At 37.0% G+C, this 20,353-nt stretch overlaps 1 protein-coding gene across 1 annotated transcript in view; it reads left to right on the forward strand.

Annotated features, from left to right (window-relative positions):
- L3MBTL3 (L3MBTL histone methyl-lysine binding protein 3) overlaps positions 1-20,353 on the forward strand; it is a 95,679-nt gene that overhangs the window by 38,836 nt on the left and 36,490 nt on the right. Inside the window, exons 12-16 of the mRNA XM_082669058.1 lie at positions 2,039-2,115; positions 5,262-5,347; positions 7,120-7,230; positions 16,007-16,121; positions 18,765-18,867. Coding sequence (XP_082525184.1) covers positions 2,039-2,115; positions 5,262-5,347; positions 7,120-7,230; positions 16,007-16,121; positions 18,765-18,867 — 492 coding nt within the window. The remainder of the gene's footprint in view (positions 1-2,038; positions 2,116-5,261; positions 5,348-7,119; positions 7,231-16,006; positions 16,122-18,764; positions 18,868-20,353) is intronic.

Here is a 20,353-nt window from a genome sequence, read left to right on the forward strand (position 1 = left end):
AGTTATTCTGCTCTTGATTCCTTCTAGTGTATTTTTCATTTCAGTTATTGTATTGTTCATCTCTGTTTGTTCTTTAATTCTTCTAGGTCTTTGTTAAACGTTTCTTGCATCTTCTTGATCTTTGCCTCCATTTTTTTTCCCGACGTCCTGGATCATCTTCACTGTTATTATTCTGAATTCTTTTTCTGGAAGGTTGCCTATGTGCACTTCATTTAGTTGTTTTTCTGGGGGTTAATCTTGTTCCTTCATCTGGTACGTAGTCTTCTGCCTTTTCATTCTGTCTGTGAATGTGGTTTTCGTTCCACAGGCTGCAGAATTATAGCTCTTCTTGCTTCTGCTGTCTGCCGTCTGGTGGATGAGGCTATCTAAGAGCCTTCTGCAAGCTTCCTGATGGGTGGGACTGGTGATAGGTAGAGCTGGGTGTTGCTCTGGTGGACAGAGCTCAGTAAAACTTTAATCCGCTTGTCTGCTGATGGCTGGGGCTGAGTTCCCTCCCTGTTGGTTGTTTGGCCTGAGGCGACCCAGCACTGGAGCCTACCCGGCTCTTTGGTAGGGCTAATGGTGGACTCTGGGCATGCTCATGCCAAGGAGTACTTCCCAGAACTTCTGCTGCCAGTGTCCTGTCCTCACAGTGAGCCACAGCCACCCCCTGCCTCTGCAGGAGTCCCTCCAACACTAGCAGGTAGGTCTGGTTCAGTCTCCTATGGGGTCACTGCTCCTTCTCCTGGGTCCCAGTGCGCACACTACTTTGTGTGTGCCCTCCAAGAGTGGAGTCTCTGTTTCTCCCAGTCCTGTTGAAGTCCTGCAAAGTCCTGCAGTCAAATCCCACTAGGCTTCAACGTCTGATTCTCTAGGAATTCCTCCTCCTGGTGCCAGACCCCAAGGTTGGGAAGCCTGATGTGGGGCTCAGAGCCTTCACTCCAGTGGGTGGACTTCTGTGGTATAAGTGTTCTCTAGTTTGTGAGTCACCCACCCAGCGGTTATGGGATTTGATTTTATTGTGATTGTGCCCCTCCTACCATCTCATTGTGGCTTCTCCTTTGTTTTTGAATGTGGGGTATCTTTTTTGGTGAGTTTCAGTGTCTTCCTGTAGATGATCGTTCAGCAGTTAGTTGTGCTTCCGGTGCTCTCACGAGAGGGAGTGAGAGCACATCCTTCTACTCTGTCATCTTGAACCAATCTCCTCCTTCCACTCTCTCTTAAACACACTCTATTCAGACTTTTGCCCTTTCCCATTCCCAGCTCCACCAAAACAACTCTTTTCAACTATACTAATGACATTTATGTTGGTAAATCCAGTGATCAGTTCTTGTTTGTCTCTTCTTTGACCTAGCAGTAGCATTTGACCCAATTGATTTCATCTTTCTTTCTCTCTCTTACTTTACTAGTCATTCCTTCTTGGACTTCTTTGTCTTTTCTCTTCTCTTTTCTGTTCTCTGTACTCATTTTCTGGATGGTCGCATCTCTGCTCCTCTCTGCTCATCTCAAATGCAGATGACTCCTAAATATGTGTTTTTAGCCTCGATCTTGCCCTTGAACTCCAAATTTTTGTGTTCATTATCTACTTCTTGACCTGTTTATTAAACATGTTAGTAACAGAACTCTTCATTCACTGTTTGGAATGTCAGGCTGTGTTTGCATTCTTCGTGTCTCAAACAATGGTAAGTATACTCTTCTAATGGCCATGCCCCAAACCTTGCAAATATCCTGGACTTCCCGTCACTCACGCTCACACAAATTTATTATCTTTTAATTTTTGCTATATTTGAAGTTGCGGAATATAACACAATTTTTGTGGGAACAAAAACTATTTCCCTGGTATCAAGTTTATACGATATGTATCTGATAAAAATCTACTTGGTACTAATTTATTGGAAGAGTGAAAAATCCTTTGGTATAGCAAATATTGTTTTCAAATTAGATTGTAAAAAATAGAACTCTGTATAAGGTGTTCACAATCTCTAACATTTTTGAACTTTTACTAGTATTTGAGAATTTATCCTGATAATTACGATTTTTAAATTTATATAACCTACAGGTGTGAAGCCTCTAGCCCACACATTCATCCAGTTGGTTGGTGTAAAGAACATCGAAGAACCCTTATTACTCCTCCAGGTTTGTGTTGATTATGGGTCTACTGTTTGTTATGTCAATTTGAGTTTATTTTCATGTGCTGAAGAACAGATTCTGTGGCTTTCATCATAAGGCAATGAGTTTTTGAGCATATCACTAATGTGCCGTGGCTGCTGCTTATATGAAATGATGGGGTGGTTAGCTAACACAGAGCATCACTGTGGTATATGTGGTTGCTTGTGGATACTCCTGTGAGTGATGAAGACTGTCATTATCACAGGGAAAGGATGCCTCCTTGGTTTGTTACAGGAGCCGTTGTGTGGTTGTTGCCTGCAGCATGTAAGCATAAAGACTCAGCTTGGAGCTTCAAATACTTGTCTTATTCCATTCTGCCAGCTGGTGTCAGTTTTAGGCTTGTCCCCAGTTCCTTGATACTGCGTCTCAGTTAGTACCTGATCATTTACTCACTCAGGGCACCAACCATTCCTGTGATGGGAGAGGCGAGTCCCTTCCACTTTCTGAGTTTTCTTCTATGTTCACAGATAAAAGCTCCTGTCCTTTACTGATTTACAGAGCTGTTTTGAAGATGAAAGAGCATTTACATAAACTGTAAAGTGTTAAAGCAAGGTATTAATGGTTTTGTGGCCCACATGTGTTGCTGCCTGGAAGATTTCTCCCATTCAGTCCTCCTGAGTCCTGTGGCTTATGTCATATTAGGAGTGGTGAATAGTGATTGCCACTATCACCATCTGAATTGCTGTGAGGATTCTTTTGGATTTCCCAGTTTGATAATGATCTTTTTTTTCTTATCATCCTTTTAGTGATCATCAGGGATCCAGTAAATAAACAGGACCAGTGAGCAACAGGTTCCTGGCTGTGTTTTCACAGCACTGGGTTAGGTACCCTGGGAAGGGGTGGTGTGAGGCATTATTAGTGACTTCTGATGTGAGGCAGATTACCAAGTCTTCTGTCTCCTTTCATGGACTTTTATAATTCAGTAGAATGAACAGAAAAGTTGCAAGAACAGTAAATGGCCCATCTATACCCTTGAACCAGAGACCCATTCAAGTTTGGCAGTTGTACCAGTGATGTCATTTATGACCAAAGGATCACGCATGTTACTCGGTTGTCATATTTCTCTGGTCTCCTTCACTTGGCTCTGCTTGACTTTTATGACCGCCATATGCTTGAGAATTAATGACTACAGAGTAGTCATTTTGTAGAATATTACTTAATTTGGGCATGATTGGTGCTTCCTCGTGATTAGACCCGGGGTATGCATTTTTGGCAGGAATATCCCAGAAACAGTGCTGTGTTCTCATCGCATCCTCTCATGTGGCAGCTGATGTCCATTTGTGTCATTACTGGTTGACTTTTACTAGTAATTGATCAAGGTGGTAGTTACCAGGCTTCTTCACAGATGTCATTTTTTTTCTCTCTGTAATTGATAAGTATTTGGGAGAGACACTTTGAGATTGTATAAATATCCTGCACTTCATTTCCATGTCACTCACTAGTTGTAGCATCTGTTGATATTTCTAGTGTGAATTATTATTCCGACAGTTGCTAAATGGTAATTTTTCTTATTCCATCATTCCTTGTACGTAATTAGTTGACATTCTTCTGCAAAGAATAGTTTTCTCATCTTCCTATTTATCATTCAGTTTATTTATATCAGCATGGACCCATACATTACTATTGTCATCAATGGGTTATAATCCATTACTATAGTACCTTATTTATTTTTATGGCCAGATTTTCTCAGATTTGGCCAGCGGGAGCCCTTTTAAGCTGGGTTCTGTGTCCTTTTGACATGTTTTTTTTTTATCATTTTTTGGAGAATTTCCTATTTTCTGCTACAGCTAGGCTTATCTTGTGCTTTCCCTGACCCAACCCTGAAGTCACCCATTTCTCCCAGACTCCATGGTTCCTTTTCATAGAGAATGCTATTTAGACACTAAGACCTAGACACTAGGTATGCTCACTGCTACTGGACTAATGCTGCTTCTGGCCTCTCAGTAGGCATAGAAAATACAGTTATGTAAACATATAAAAAATTTATGTGTATTTCTATATCCATTTGTAGATATTGAAAACCATGAATTTATACCATTAGCTTCAGTTCACATCCAACACCACTGAATTCATTCTGGTTTTCCACTTATCATATTTATACCTCTCTTTTTAGCTATTGAGAAATCTGGCTTCTATTGTCTCCAGTATATTTACTTATTTTTTCAGTCCCCATAAAGGGAACTATATAAAGTAGCCAATTTCCTACCCTACTGGGCCAACATTAATTCCTACTCATGTCTTCCTACTGGGTTTTGGACTCTGGAGGAAGCAAAAGGAGGGTGGGAGGGAGGAAGGATATTTGTTTTTAGACATTTTGTTAATACTGTTCCATGATTTATTTTAACTTATTTGTTTGGCCTAACAATATGACTATCAGGAATATTTCACATATTGATATATATAAACCTGCCTCATTCTTTTTAATAAATGCTTTCTATTTTACACTTACTGTATTTATATATATATTTTGCACATTTCTGTATTGATGGTCATTTAACTGCTTTTTACATTTTCACATTTACAAACAATGATACATTTTCTTTGTATACACATATGAAATTTTTCCTAGATTATTAGAAGTAAAATTGCTAGTTTTTTTTTTTTTTTTTGCGGTGCGCGGGCCTCTCACTGTTGTGGCCTCTACCGTTGCGGAGCACAGGCTCCGGACGCGCAGGCTCAGCAGCCATGGCTCACGGGCCCAGCCGCTCCGTGGCATGTGGGATCTTCCCGGACCGGGGCACGAACCTGCGTCCCCTGCATCGGCAGGCAGACTCTCAACCACTGCGCCACCAGGGAAGCCCAAATTGCTAGATTTTAAAGGGTAGTTATGTTTGTGTGTATTTTGTGTTGTAAGACTCTCCTTACCTGAGAATGAAAATTGTATATATTAAATTTTCATTTAAAAGTTGATAAAGAAATCATGCTCTAGATGAAAATGATTTCATTATTACAAGTAGCTCTGAATGTGTAACCAGTTTAAAGTTATTTTGTGTAATATGAACATAATTTTATTCATTATAATGATAACAATATCTCATAATTTTATAGGTCAGTTTGTGGTTCTCACTATCATTTTGGTTAAACCTGACAGGATTTACTGTTTTTATTCTTAGGTTATCCAAATGTGAAACATTTTTCTTGGGATAAATACTTAGAAGAAACCAATTCTTTACCTGCTCCTGCAAGAGCTTTCAAAGTGGTGAGATATTATATTTTACAATATTTGATTAATTTGTGTTGATGATAGTGTTCAGTCATTGAAATTTAAGAACAGAAAGAGTATTGGTGAACAGGAATAGGAGAGAAACAGAAGACCAAAGAAGTTGTTTCTGAATTTTTACAATTTAGAAAAGCAAAATTGTTACTGGGGGTTTTGTTGTTGGCATCTAAAAAATACTTCCATTTTGAACTTTAAAGTCTCCTTGGAAAATACTTATATTTGAATTGGTTTGCAGTGAGTTGGTTGTACAGCACACTTCTGTTTTTCCAGCTAGATATTCTGAAAGACCAAACAGGACGAGATATTGCTTTATAATGAAAATTATATTTGATCATTCCTTTGGGTTTGTTTATGGCAAGCTGAGATGCTGGGTTTTTTTTTTTCTTTTATTGCTATAAATCAGCATGTTTGACTACCAAAATGCAAGGTCGTCTGTTTTTATAATAGTAACTTTCTAACTCAGGGTCATTGCTTCTTCCATATTAAGATTCAGAGTTAATCTCAGTTGTGTGCAAGGGAGGAATAAGAAATGAAATGTATTTAAAAATTTTTTAAATCTCATATATCTTTATAATTTGTATTTTCCCATGAATTTAAAGGGAAAGAAAGATATTTTAAATACTTTATTTAAAAAAAATGTGAACAGTCTATCATAAACAACATTTTTATTTAATGGATCCTTTTGTGCATAAATTTCTAGGATGTTTAATGATAGAATTAATTAGTAGGCATGGACCCAAATACATAAGAAAAGAACATCAAAATTTTTGAGAGAAAAACTATATTACATGAAGAAAAGCCATATCAAAGAATATGTATGATTCCATCTGAGAGTAAATACTCCATCTGAGAGTAGATTCAGGATTTATAAATGAGTAATGTTTAGAGTCATGTCATATTTATGGATTTTACCTGACTCTCTGACTTTAACGTAGCCTCGTACAAAGAAGAGCTGCTTTGCACTTTGCTTTGAACTGGATAAAATTACATCAAGCTCAGTCTGCATATCTAGTGTCACAGTGATATCAGAGGGAAAATTAAGATTTCTCTCGTTTGGTCTTTAGGTACCTTGCATTAATTGTTCTGCATCCTTTACATAATTTTCACACTTGATTTTCACAGTAACACTTTTATTACACCCATTAGCAATCACCTTGCCTTCTGCCTGTAAATTTTTCAGAGGCTGATGGGTTTTTGCTGAGTATTGAGGTGTGGGTAGCTGTAGGTCCTCATTCTCATTCTTGTTCTTAGTAGAGCAATTCCATCTTGCATGTCTTGATTGCTAATTCTCTTCTTAAAAAGACATCTGTTGCTTTTTGGTCCCACTACCACCTCTAATCTCTGTGTCTCATCTTTGCCACTTGAAGTTTCTTCCCTCTTTTTTAAAAATAATTTTCATGTTTGTTGATTTTTGCCCAGACACCTCCGACCAATGAGAAGAAACTCGTCATCCCTGTGGCTAATCAAAAAAAACCATAGTATTTTGAATTTCATCTTAAGATCTTTGGCTTTCTGTTTGCTCCTGTGACTAGTTGCTCAGGCTGTTGCTATTGCCTGTGGGCTTGACGATGTGATTTGGGATTATGTTTTCAATAGGGAGAGTGAGGTCCAAAGCCATTCTAGGAACTTGAGTTTGAAAAGCTAGTTCCCTTAATAACTCATCTTTTTTTTTTTTTAATTCTGTCTTTGTGACATAGAGCTCACCTTCCCTTCCTCTGAATCTCACTGTATAAAATTTTCTGTTATGGCAGAAACCTCCACATGGATTCCAGAAAAAAATGAAGCTTGAGGTCATAGACAAAAGAAATCCCATGTTTATTAGAGTAGCAACAGTTGCAGACATGGATGATCACCGAATAAAAGTAAGTGTTCTGTTGTGGTTTTGTTTGGTCTTTTTTTACAAGAATCTTAGACGAAAACTTTAGCAGATATTTAATTTGTGAAGTCCGAGAATTAAAGTAGGAAAGCCATAGAAATATGCAAATTAAGTGGCTGCGCACATCCTTGTGAGTCAGTATTTTTCCACTTTTTCACTTTACATAAGTATTCTCTTTAATTATGACTGACTTTTAATATTTTAAGTATATATTTGGAGGAAAAAAGTAGATACATCATATTAAGGTCATCTATTCAGGAGAAGATATAATACTTCATTTTCCAGTAGTGTGTTCTTTTTAAAAAATATTTAAGGTCAGTGTTTTCTTATGGGGTATAGTGCATGTCGACTTTTCAGAATATCCTGTTTTTTAATACAGGACAAGTTAAGAGAAATATTTTTATAAATAAAGTCAGATTTTATTAGAGTTGGATTAATAAAAGTCAAGTACCTCTCATAAAGTAAGCAAACGTACAAGAAGATGGGTTCAGCCCATGTCCAGATGTGATAAAGTGAAGTGTAGTAGCGGTTCCCGGTGAGGAGCCTCAGGCTCTCGTCTCTGTTTCTGGCTTCAGCGTTAACTTCACTCTCGAACCAGAATGATGTGCCTTCTACTTACCTTACAGGATCATTTAGAATTTCTGTTAAGGATAATACTAGTTATGAGAGCAGCAAGACATTAGATTTGCATGGAGTTTTACAGGGTAGGAGTATTCTTCCATCATCTGATATTTGTGGTGATAGCAGTGTGGGAGATTTATGTTACTGTCATTACTTTATCAATGAGGCTGAGGCGCAGAATAAATTACTTATTAATTATGGGCAGTGGCAGAACTAAGTCACGGTCCTAAGCTACAGGAGTCTAAGTTCATGTTCTTTAAGTAATAATAAATCAGATCTTCATGTATCTCTAATGAGATAATATATAGGAAAATAAATTATAAAATAACATGAAAAACCTGTACAAATGTAGTATTTCCGTAAAATAGAACTTTTAGCATTTAATTCACTGTTTTTAAGATTGTGTAATCATATAACATTTTAGAAAATTTTATAAGTAATGGAAGACCTGTGTTAATCTTTTTCTAGTGTGTTTTCTTGTTAGTTTTCCTTAGAAATTTAGAATTAAGTAATACATTATTTTTATAAATCAAATTGGTCAGAATTGAAAAAAAAAGTGTTTTGGCTTGGGTGCAGAAAGTTTATTCCCACATACAGCTGGTGAAAGGATAAAGTGTCTCAGCCTTTCTGGAGAGCAGTTTGGTGATAGGCATCAAAAGTCTTAGAATGTTGTTTATCCTTTAATTCAGGAATTTCAGTCCTAGGAATTTATGTTAAAGGAATAACCAAAAGGAATATGCAAAGATAAAAGCTGCCAGGAGGATATAACAGAGCCAGTGGTTTATGGAATTTAGCACTGAGAATAAGCAGAGTGGGAGATGGGTAAAAATAAATGACTATACGTCTACATGCTGTTTCATATTTTAGAAAAATATTTAATTTTGGCAAGTGAGAAATTCGAATTTAATACTATATATAATGTCTGGTATTGTCTTTTAAAAGAATATATATATGTATGTGTGTGTATATATATATGTATGTATGTGTATATATATGTGTGTGTGTGTATATATATATATATATATATACACACACACATACATAAGCAGTTATGGAAATAAACAAAGCAAAATAATGACAGTGATTTTCTGTTAAGATTATATGTGATTCGGTTTTTCTTTTTAATTATCAGGTTTCAGGAACACGTATTACTTTTGTGATTTTGATCCAGAGGGGTCAAATACTCTAAAGTGGATGGTTCAGTTAGTTAATGAGAAAAGTTTAGACTAGAAATCCAGCTCTTTTTGCTTCTGGCTGAATTCTCTTTCCAGTGCAACATCTGGGTCAATCTTTAATACACAAAAAAGAACTGGCTAGTGAGGTATATAGTTGACAATCATCTTTTAGAATACTGGAATGAATTTCATAGCTAAACATAAACCAGTGGACAAATATCTGTGTTTTTATGAAGTCCACAGAAGGTTAGTGAACAGGTGACAGTAACTCAATTTGAGGATTCATCAGAGACTTGTGAAAATACAGGTCGCTTTCAACAGTAGAAGTTTTTCTAATAATATGGGAGATGATGTAGCAAGAACGCTTAGTTTTTCTTTTTCAGGAAGGACAAGAAAGCGGAAAATAGAGACGAAGTCATTAGCGTAGTGTAATATTTTAAGTTTCTCAAGGATAAAAATCAACTCTTAAGTTAAATAAAATCAACTTTTTAAGTTATGTAATACATTATATTTCACACTGAGTTACTACGGTTAAATTTTTTTAAACCTGGTGTATTTTGCTGTTGAAGAAAAATGACAAGAATATTTTTGCTCTTGTCTTTTATGTTTTCGTGACAGAACGTAAGATTGTTCTGCCCTCCCCATCCCCACCGCCCGGTCTGGTTCCCCAGAGGCAGGAACTTCCACCTCTTTTGGCTGTTGCTTATGACATTTGATCGGCAGTTTAAAAAAATAGTAGCTGCATTCTGCTGTTTCTGAATCCATCAATTTTAAATATATTTATTTCCTTCCTGTTTTGGTAGTTCAGGATTTAGATCTTGTCGTCCTTCCCTTCTGCTTATCCTTTCAGTAATTATTTCACAGTGTTTGTTCTTTTTTTTTCACTCTTCCATGTTTACTGTTGTAAACAAATCTTGTCCACTGCTGAGCCAAGGAGTCTTTTTCTTATGATACTTTGTTTTTCCTAGAGTCAGTAATTAATTTCTATTTTGATTTTAAATTGTCTGTGTTCTTACTAGATTTTAACAAATGCTCCAATAAATCTGACAAGTCTTTTGGTCAAAAAGCTCAAGTGTATTTTTGAATCTTGCATCTATCTTTCTTTTTTTCCTGAACCCTTCTTCCCACAGCTTAACAGCCACCTATTCTGATCAGCGTGGTTACCCTCTCAGCCTCACACACAGCTTTCATCCTGAGACTCCTCTTTGCCAACACACTATATTGTATATTCATTTCTCCTGAGTCTCATGCTTTATACTTCTTTGTATACTCTCTTACCTTGCTGAAACACATCTTCTGTAACTTTCTGAGGAAGGATGTATGAAAGGCATATTTTTCGACTCTTTGCACATCCGAAAATGTCAATATACTAGCCTCTCACTTGATTCATACTGTGATGGGGTAGAGAATCATTTCCCCTCAGAAACTACAAGCATTGTTCTGCTGTCTTCCCACGTCAAGTGTTAGGTTTTTTTTGTTTTTGTTTTTGTTTTTTTGCGGTACGCGGGCCTCTCACTGTTGTGGCCTCTCCCGTTGCGGAGCACAGGCTCCGGACACGCAGGCTCAGCGGCCATGGCTCACGGGCCCAGCCGCTCCGCGGCATGTGGGATCTTCCCGGACCGGGGCACGAGCCCGTGTCCCCTGCTTTGGCAGGCGGGCTCTCAACCACTGCGCCACCAGGGAAGCCCAAGTGTTAGTTTTTGAGACATCCAAGGCCACTGGGTTCCTTCTCTCTGGGTGATGTACCTTTTCGCTCTGGAAACTCTCAAGACCATCTTTGTTCCTGATATTCTGATGTTTTGTGGTGACGTGCCTTGGTGTGAGGGTCTTTTTTCATTTATCATGCAGGGCACTAATACCCTTTCACTGTGGATTTTCATATCCTTTGGGTTTTAGAAATGTTCTTACATTATTGCTTTGATGACTTCCTTCTCTCTCACTGTTCTCTTTTGCAAGTCCTGCTACACTCTGGTATTAAACCTCTGGGATGGACCCCCTATTTTTCTTATATTTTCTTTCTTATGCTTCTCTGATTTTTTTTTCTACTTGCTTAGAGATATCCACTGTTTTTTAAATCCTGTATTGCATTTTTAATTACAACTATGTTTTTTTTAATTTTCAAGAGTTTTTTCTTATTTTCTAGTCTTCTCCCTTCCCCCCTTTCAAAATGGCATCCTCTTTTTATTTCCTGAAGCAATATTGTTTCTTATCTGAGGACACCAGTGATAGTTTTCCTTCTGTTTCCTTTTATTTTCTCTAAATTCCTCTTTGAGTTAGTTTGGCTTCTGCTTTCACATTAGAGCCTCTCTTCAAATGTCAAGTCCTTGGTTGGCTGTTCACAGTAAGAAAAGGTGCTTAACATTAGTTGTTTTTAGTCAATAAGGTGGGCTTTATTGGCTGTTGGGCTTCATGTGGGAAAAGAGAGCAGAGAGCCAGCTTTTTCATAGGGAGGTCCCCATTCTTCAGCGTCTGGATTCTTGGTCTAGAGCCTTTCCGTTTCTTCTAGTCTCCTCCCTAGGGAGGGGCAAACTTGGTGGCCGCTGTGTGAGGCAGGGAGAAGGATGGGGTTGGAGGATACAGGCTCTCACTCAGTCCGTGTGCTTTCTGTCCTGCCCGTCACCATTGTCCTGGAGTTTAAAACGTCCATGCTTATGTCTCTAGAAAGTAAACCTCTACTCTTGTGGGGTTGCTGAAGGGGCAGTTACTTTGGTGGGTGGCATAGAGGATCAGACCTAGAGGTCTAACCACTCCATATTCAGAGTTTGAGCCAATCCTGTCATTTTCCAGACCTCCTCACATACCTGCTGCCTCCACATTGAGTCCTTCTGGGTTCTGCACTGTGAGCCAGTTCACTCTGGGCCTGCATTCCCTCTCTAGGCATCTGGGTTGCAACCCACCCACTCTCTACCAGTGGGTCAGCACTCCCTCATCTGCTTCTGCCCTCCACATACATCATTGCCACTTCTCACCTATCAGCTACTTTCCTTCTCCATTTGTCCTTTGTCCTTCTGGGTTTGTACCTTTTCAAACATAACTTTCATTTCAGAAGAGGGCAGAAATAAGCACCTGGGTCTAAAATGTGTTTTACTGAGTTGCCTTTCACCTGAACAGAAAACACAACCAAATCATTTTTTTAAAAAAGAAATAGTGTGCTTTCTAAAACTATTATCTGTCTTAATCTTGAAATTTTCAATAACGGGTATTAAGTTTTTATAAAGCGTCCAAATTACACTCCTAGGTTAAAAGATGTATTCAGTTTTCTAAACTATAATTTTAAATATGTGTAAGTTAAATCATCTGTACTATGCTTTGATACATAATAGTCTATTTTCTTTAGAATTTTAATTAAATTCAGCCTTGTTGCTGAGTTACTTTTATATTTAATTGTTTTTATACTGGGACATTTCTATTATAAATATTTTTGGATGTCTTTTTATGTTCTGTACAATGTTTAAATATTTCATGTTGTATGTTTATGTATCTTCCTCTCTTGCTCTGTCAGGCATTTGATTTCATTTCAAAATAGGACCCAGCAAGAGAAAAGCTATCAGTTACCATTACTAGAGTGTCTGATTTTTTTGTTTGTTTAAAGCCTCTTAATGTGCCAGGGACTGAAGTAGTAAAGATGAAATGAAATTATATAAACTTTAATAAATTTATTTCATCTGGGCTTCCAGAGTAAGAATATTAATTAGGGTTAATGTTAATTTTGTATATATTATTAATGTTCACATAATTTCAGACAGCAGTTTTTTAATTGAAGTATACTTGACTTACAATATTTTATTAGTTTCAGGTGTACAGTGTAGTGATTCAGTATTTTTGCAGATTATACTCCATTAAAAGTTATTACAAGTAATGGCTATAATTCCCTGTGCTGTACAATATATCCTTGTTGCTTATCTATTTTATACATAGTAGTTTGCATCTGTTAATCCCATACCCCCAATTTGTTCTTTCCCCCTTCTCTCTCCCCTCTGCTAACCACTAGTTTGTTTTCTGTATCTGTGGGTCTCTTTCTGTTTTGCATATATATTCATTTGTATTATTTTTTAGATTCCACATATAAATGATTAGGTAGCAGTTTTTAAGTGCATTTGCTACTTAGGGAATTGTATTGTTACCTCTGTTCATAATATCTAAATTAAGTTTTAACTCTGAAATTTAACCTTAAAGTACTAGGATTCTCCCGATTGCCGGCCAACCTAGTTTGTAGGAGATGTTAGACTTATTTACAGTAGTAACTAAGGTATATCTGTCATCTAAGATAGATGACTTTTCATTGCCAAACTGAGAGGTCAGTTTTAATGAAAAGTAGGAAGAGGTTATGGTATCACCAGATATAGTAGCTCCAACATATTCTTGAAGGTATATGGGAGGCAATTTTTTAAAGAACCCTATTATTTATGATGATATTAAGATTTTTGGAGTCTATATTGCTGTACAGTAGTGTCCTGTTTAGTGTCAGTGGGACTCAATTCTGACTGCACAGCAGAGTTACTTAGAAGTTAAATAAACATATAGGTGCACAGAACCCAAGCTATAAGTTCAGAACCTCCTTGGTGGGCTCAGCCATTTTCGTATTTTTTTTTCTTCTTTTCAATAATCATGAGTAATTCTAGTGTATATCCAGGTTGGAGAACCACTTACTTGTTAGGAATGAGTTTGTTTGCTATAGGAAGATAGCTAAATTTTGTAAAATTTAACAAATGGAACATGAGTTATGGGGACATTGATTCCAGTACAGAAGAAGTGAAATTCAGGAACAGCAAGATGAGAAAACATAAGAATTTCGTGTATCCAGTAAAATAGAGCATTATCACTTGATGATTAGTTGAGAATTAGAATGCTTAAAGCTTAACTATAATGCTGTGAATTATGACTGCTCATTTATTGGTGGCATTGATAGCATAAACTTTAGAAAATTACCATGAATATCATTCTGTGTTATTTGAACATTATTTTTGATCAGAGGAAAGGAAAGGGTTGTTTCAAGTTAAACAACTTTCTTTAAGTGCTGCTTTTATATGCAATGTATGTGAATGATGAACCAGTTTATTTTGGATCCATGAATTTTAGCCTCTTACCCCTCCTAACTAGCTCTGTGATCTTTTCTCCTCTTTAAAATATTATCCATGATTTCCTGCAGGTGTGGAATTCTGTGGGATTTAATTCTAGGATTAATTAATTTCTAAGCTTGAGAAAGTGGAGTCATTGCAATGGACATTATATTGAACCCATATATACATACCTTAGTAACTCTGTACTATTCCATCATATAAATATACCATAATTTATTTAACCAATCTCCTGATGGTTAAATAGACACTCTGGTTGCTTTCTACTACAACGAGTTGAGTTATTTAGATTATCAAGTCCAGGATGATATATTTTAAGTGTTGATCCGTTATTGCCAAATAACTCTCCAGAAATATCTCACCAGTCAACACTCCTGTCAATGGTCTATGAGAACGTCCATTTATTCTCATACTTATCAGCTCTAGAAGTCACCAAAATGGAATATTTTGGCATATTGAAAGAAGAATTTCATCCTGTGATTTTAATTTGTAGTTTTTTAGTTATAAGTGAAATTGATTGTCTTTTCACGTGTTTACTAACAATTTATTTTCTTGTTTATGAGCCATTTGTATCTTTTCCATCTTTTCTGTTGGATTTTTCATCTTTTTATACTGATATATGGTGTTTTTACAAATTAAGGAACGAAGTACATTGTCACATGTTAACAGATGTGTTTTTCAGGTTTCTTTTGGGTTTTCCATCTTGCCAGCAGTAATATTTGCCATTGTGAATATTTAAATTTTGATGTATTCGAATTGATGCCTCTTTTCTTTTATGGCTTTTGAGTTTGGTGTCTTCCTTACAAAGGCTACTGCACTCTAAGATAAATATATTAATGTATGCTTTCTTCTAGAACTTTTATTGTTCAGTTTTCAGTGTTCGGATTTTTTTATCCATCTGGCATCTATTGTGTTTTTAGTAGTAAGAGATTCATAGACTTTAAGAAGGAAATCTAGCTGGCAAACTTGATCTAAAATAAAATATATCTAACATTTTAGTATATCCTTTCCTTCTAAAAGATAAAAACTATGTGATACTTGAAAGAGATGTAGCTGATCCTCAGTAACCATGCCTGAAAGACTAACTGCCCTTTTACATGGTGGCCAATAAAGTCGGTAGCCCTGACCACCCTGTAAAATCTCTTTGAGAGATATTGTAGTTATTTATGAGAAAAAATATTTTAAAATGCATTTGATGGAGGCATATTTTGTAAATTGGGTGTCCATCTGCTGAATTTTTTTAAGTCTTCTTTAGCATAATTCTAGGAGACTTGACATTTATATGAAAGGTCCTGCCTCTCTACTCTCCCTCCTCCTCCTTCCCTTCCCTGATTCATTCATTACTCAGTAATATTTATTGGGTGTTTAGTGTTGCTCATATGAAGATGTTAGGTACTCAAACTGCTTATAGTAGTGGGAGATACATGTAATATGTCTGTAGAAGTATTACCCAAAAAGTGCCCTTGGCAAGACATTTAATTATGGTTAGATAATGTAGTTCAACAGTACCTCTTTTTTTTTTTTTTGCGGTACGCGGGCCTCTCACTGCTGTGGCATCTCCCATTGCGGAGCACAGGCTCCGGGCGCACAGGCTCAGCGGCCATGGCTCACGGGCCCAGCCGCTCCGCGGCATGTGGGATCCTCCCGGACCGGGGCACGAACCCGTGTCCCCTGCATCGGCAGGCGGACTCTCAACCACTGCGCCACAAGGGAAGCCCCAACAGTACCTCTTTTCTCATACTAGGATGAAGTAATTTGGATAATTTATCTGGATATTAAATGTACTAAATAAGTTAGAAGAGAATGAAGACGGTTATGGTGGGCAAAACTTTTACTGTAGGAATTCTCGTGACCTAAATTATACTATTAATTTCTTTTTGTTATCCAGGTTCACTTTGATGGCTGGAATAGTTGCTATGATTACTGGATAGATGCAGATTCTCCTGATATTCACCCCGTCGGTTGGTGTTCAAAAACCGGGCATCCTCTTCAGCCTCCTTTGAGTAAGAGACACAGTGATAACCTAAAGAAATGTTTCCATTTTCTTGTGTAGTGTGCTTAATATTTTCTTTTCCTCTACCTTCTCGTTCTATTGGGTTGGCCAAAAAGTGCCTTCAGTTTTTAAGTAAAAATAAAAGACACATTTTTCATTTACACCAAGAACTTTATTGACAGTGTATTCACCCTTTTTTTCCACTACCTTCTGCCATTTTTCAGGCAACTTCGTAATTCAGTCTTCCCGAAACTTAATTATCTTTTTGAGCAAAGAACTGTTCCAGGTGCCTTTTACAGTCTTCCAGTGAATTGAAATTTTTTCCATTAAGAGAATTTTGTAAAGACCTAAAAAATGGAAATCCGAAGGTGCAATGTCTGGTGAATACAGCAGATGAATCAGAGCTTCCCAGCCAAGCTGTAACAGTTTTTGCCTGGTCATCAAAGAAACATGCGGTCTTGCGTTATCCTGATGGAAGATTATGTGTTTTCTGTTGACTAATTCTGGACGCTTTTCATCGAGTGCTGCTTTCAGTTGGTCTAATTGCGGGCAGTACTTGTTGAAATTAATCATTTGGTTTTCCAGAAGGAGCTCATAATAGACGACTCTCTTCCAGTCCCACCATATATACATCACCTTCTTTGGATGAAGACTGGCCCTTGGTGTGGTTGGTGGTGGTTCATTTCACTTGCCCCACGATCTCTTCTGTTCCACATTATTGTACAGTATCCACTTTTCATTGCCTATCACAGTTTGTTTTAAAAACGGAATGTTTTCATTACGTTTAAGAAGAGAATCACATGCAGAAATATGGTCAAGAAGGTTTTTTTCGCTTAACTTATGTGGAACCCAAACATCAAAGCGATAAACATAACCAGGCTGGTGCAAATGATTTTCAATGCTTGATTTGATATTTTGGGTATGTCAGCTATCTCCCACCTGGTATAATGTTGATTGTTCTCAATTAATGTCTCGATTTGATCGCTGTCAGCTTCAACTGGTCTCATGGAGCATCGTCCAGTGAGAAATCTCCAGCCCGAGACTTCACAAACCATTTTTGACATGTTCGATCAGTCACAGCACTTTCTCCATACACTACACAAATCTTTTTTTGCATTTTGGCTGCGCTTGACCTTTCTTGAAATAATAAAGCATAATATGCCAGAAATGTTGCTTTTTGTCTTCCATCTTCAGTATTAAAATGGCTACACAAAAATTCACCAATTCTGATGTCTTTTTTAAAATGCATGCTAATGTGACAGCTGTCACATAAAATCTAACAAAATTGTTTTGAAGTAAGTTAAAGACAACTAAGTACTACTAGAGCCATCTTACGGGAAAAACCGAACAAACCTTTTGGCCAACCCAATACTTCTCTACTGTACATTTCTTCTTTGGTTAATCCTTTTGCCTCTTACTGCATTTTTAGTTACCTGATAGTCAAAAATACATAAAAGAAAAAATTTAATATTTGAAAAAGTAGAGTGTTTCTAGACTTTAACAGTATCATCATCTTTTAAAACTAGTACTAAATTTTGGAAGACAATTTGTCAGACTATCAAAATTTAATGTATCAATGTCAATATCCTAATAGTGATTTTATCTTGTAGTTTTGCAGAATAGTACCTTTGGGAAAAACTGGGCAAAGTGTACAAGGGATCTCCCTGTGTATTATTACTTACAACTGCATGCGAAGCTACAGTCACCTCAATAAAAATTTCAGTTAGCTTCAATTTTTTAAAAAAGGTACACTGAGAACTTGACATGCCAGATCTCAGTTTTGGAGGAAAATACATACATTGTAGAAAGAAAAATGTAGCAAATACATTATTGTCGGGTTTCTTAAAAATTTCACATGCCTTCCCCACCTGGTGGCTTCACTTCTGGGTGCCACATAGAAGCTACATAAGGGCACCAGAATACACAGACATGGTATCCGTTACAGTATGTTTAAAGTAATAAACCTTGGAAACAAATATTGGTTAAATAAATTATAGTGCACTCATGCTACAGCTACAATGCAACAGTCATAAAAATATTACTATTGAGATGGAAAGATTTATAAGACGTGAAGTTAAAGACCAAAGAAGAATGTTTCAGAATCGTACGTATCTATGTTGTGCCTTTTATGTGGCAAAATAAAACAAAACCAAAAACTTGATACATGTATATATACAAATATAGATACATGTGGGAATGCTTGGAACATCTAGGAAGGTTACACATTAACATGATTAGTCAGGAAAAGGAATGAAATGTGAGGAGAGTTGCTTGAGGGGATCTGTAACTGTTCTGTATTCTGGTGTATTCTCTGAAGTTTTCACAGTGTGCAGGTATTCATATATTAATTATGTTATTTACTTGATCAGAATGTTCAGAATCATCTCATTATTTTAGATTTCGGTATCTCTGGAATCTGTGACATTTTGGAAGAGGGTTGGATCAAAGGTTACCATTTCACTGTTGAAGTGTGAGCAAAGTCCTAGGGGAAAACCTTTAGAAGTAGAAACTTTAGACATATTTTTAATTTTGTAGGACCTTCTTTTTCTGTTTATACATGTTGATTGAAAAATTGAATTTTTTTCCCTATTCTGATCCAAGACATTTGACTCTTATAGCCTTAAATTTTTGCTTTTTTTTGGCTTTTTAATAGGCCCCTTAGAATTAATGGAAGCCTCGGAACACGGTGGATGCTCAACCCCAGGATGTAAAGGGATTGGCCATTTTAAGAGAGCAAGACACCTGGGCCCTCACAGGTATGTGGTGCTGCCACTCAGGTGGAGATTCCTGATGTGGTCAGAGGGTGCCTGTCCCTTGTATGTGGAAGATAATGAATTCCATGTATACTAAATAGATATTAACTAATTCTGCATTCAGATCCATATGAAATGTGGTTACCATGGTGACCATGTAAAAATGTAGCGTGTATCTGTAGTTAAATTTGCCTGGGAAAGAATGCGTTCATGATTTAAAATAGATTTACTCTAGGTACTTGGCTTTTCTTGGCAACCTGATTAGTTTTATAGATACTGAACTTCTGAGATAGTCATTTTAGGTTGATTATTAATAATGAGAAGGGGGCAGGCCTTGTTGAAAGTCTTTGTTTGGTAGAATATTCTATGATTGGGTGACTCAACAATTTGAATAACAAGAGGTGAGATTATTGTAGATTAGCAGCAAAGATCACAAAAGGCACAAATATAAGTAGACAAACATCAGAATACATTGTCAAAAATAAAGGTTTTCAATATTTTTCTCTCACATCTAAGTAACTTAAAAGAAAGAAACCAAATTTGTACATTTGAAATTTGATGTATTGTTTAGGCAATTTGGGATCTTTGTAGACACGTTAAAATATTACTGAAATAGTAAGAAATTTCTGTGATTTAACTGGGATTTTTAGAGGACAGAGGTATCACCTAATTCACGTACATATTAGAATAATAATTTGTTGGTATAAGTATTCTAACTGTATGTTAATTGGATGGCCCAGTAATAATAATGATTCCTTGTTTACCTAGTTTATACAGGTTGTGAATCTAGGTCTTTAAAAAATCTGAAGATTTCACTACCTGTTCCTCTAAGAATTAATAGGAATTGTTAAATTGGTGTGATTATTTTATCTTTATATAATTTCCTCTTTCTTAAATCTCTGCAGCCTCAAATGCTGCTTATCTTCCTTTTGCAACACTCCTGACAAGTTTTTTTAGGTTTTTTTTTGCGTTTTTTTTTGCGGTACGCGGGCCTCTCATTCTTGTGGCCTCTCCCGTTGCGGAGCACAGGCTCCGGACGCACAGGCTCCGGATGCGCAGGCTCAGCAGCCATGGCTCACGGGCCCAGCCGCTCCGCGGCATGTGGGAACTTCCCGGACCAGGACACAAACCCGTGTCCCCTGCACCAGCAAGCGGACTGTCAACCACTGTGCCACCAGGGAAGCCCATGCCAAGTTTTTTTTATGGGGTTCAGTGTGTTCCAGAGTAAAAGTCTATGCATAGACAGAATAATGATTCCATTTGCAAATATCCATTTAAAAATCCTTTTCATGGCTTGTATGACTGCAAACCAAAAACTGTATGATTAAAGGGACATAAAAATACTGCATCTTAGAAGTGATTCAGTATTGGCAAGTGAAAGCAGCTGGATTACTTTTAGGCATTACAGTAGTATCTCCCTTACCCCCCTTATCCCTGTGGGAGATATGTTCCAAGATTCCCAGTGGATGCCTGAAACCTCCGATAGTAC

The sequence above is a fragment of the Grampus griseus genome, assembly GCF_964374135.1.
Source record: "Grampus griseus genome assembly, chromosome: 13".
Classification (NCBI taxonomy): Eukaryota; Metazoa; Chordata; class Mammalia; order Artiodactyla; family Delphinidae; genus Grampus; species Grampus griseus.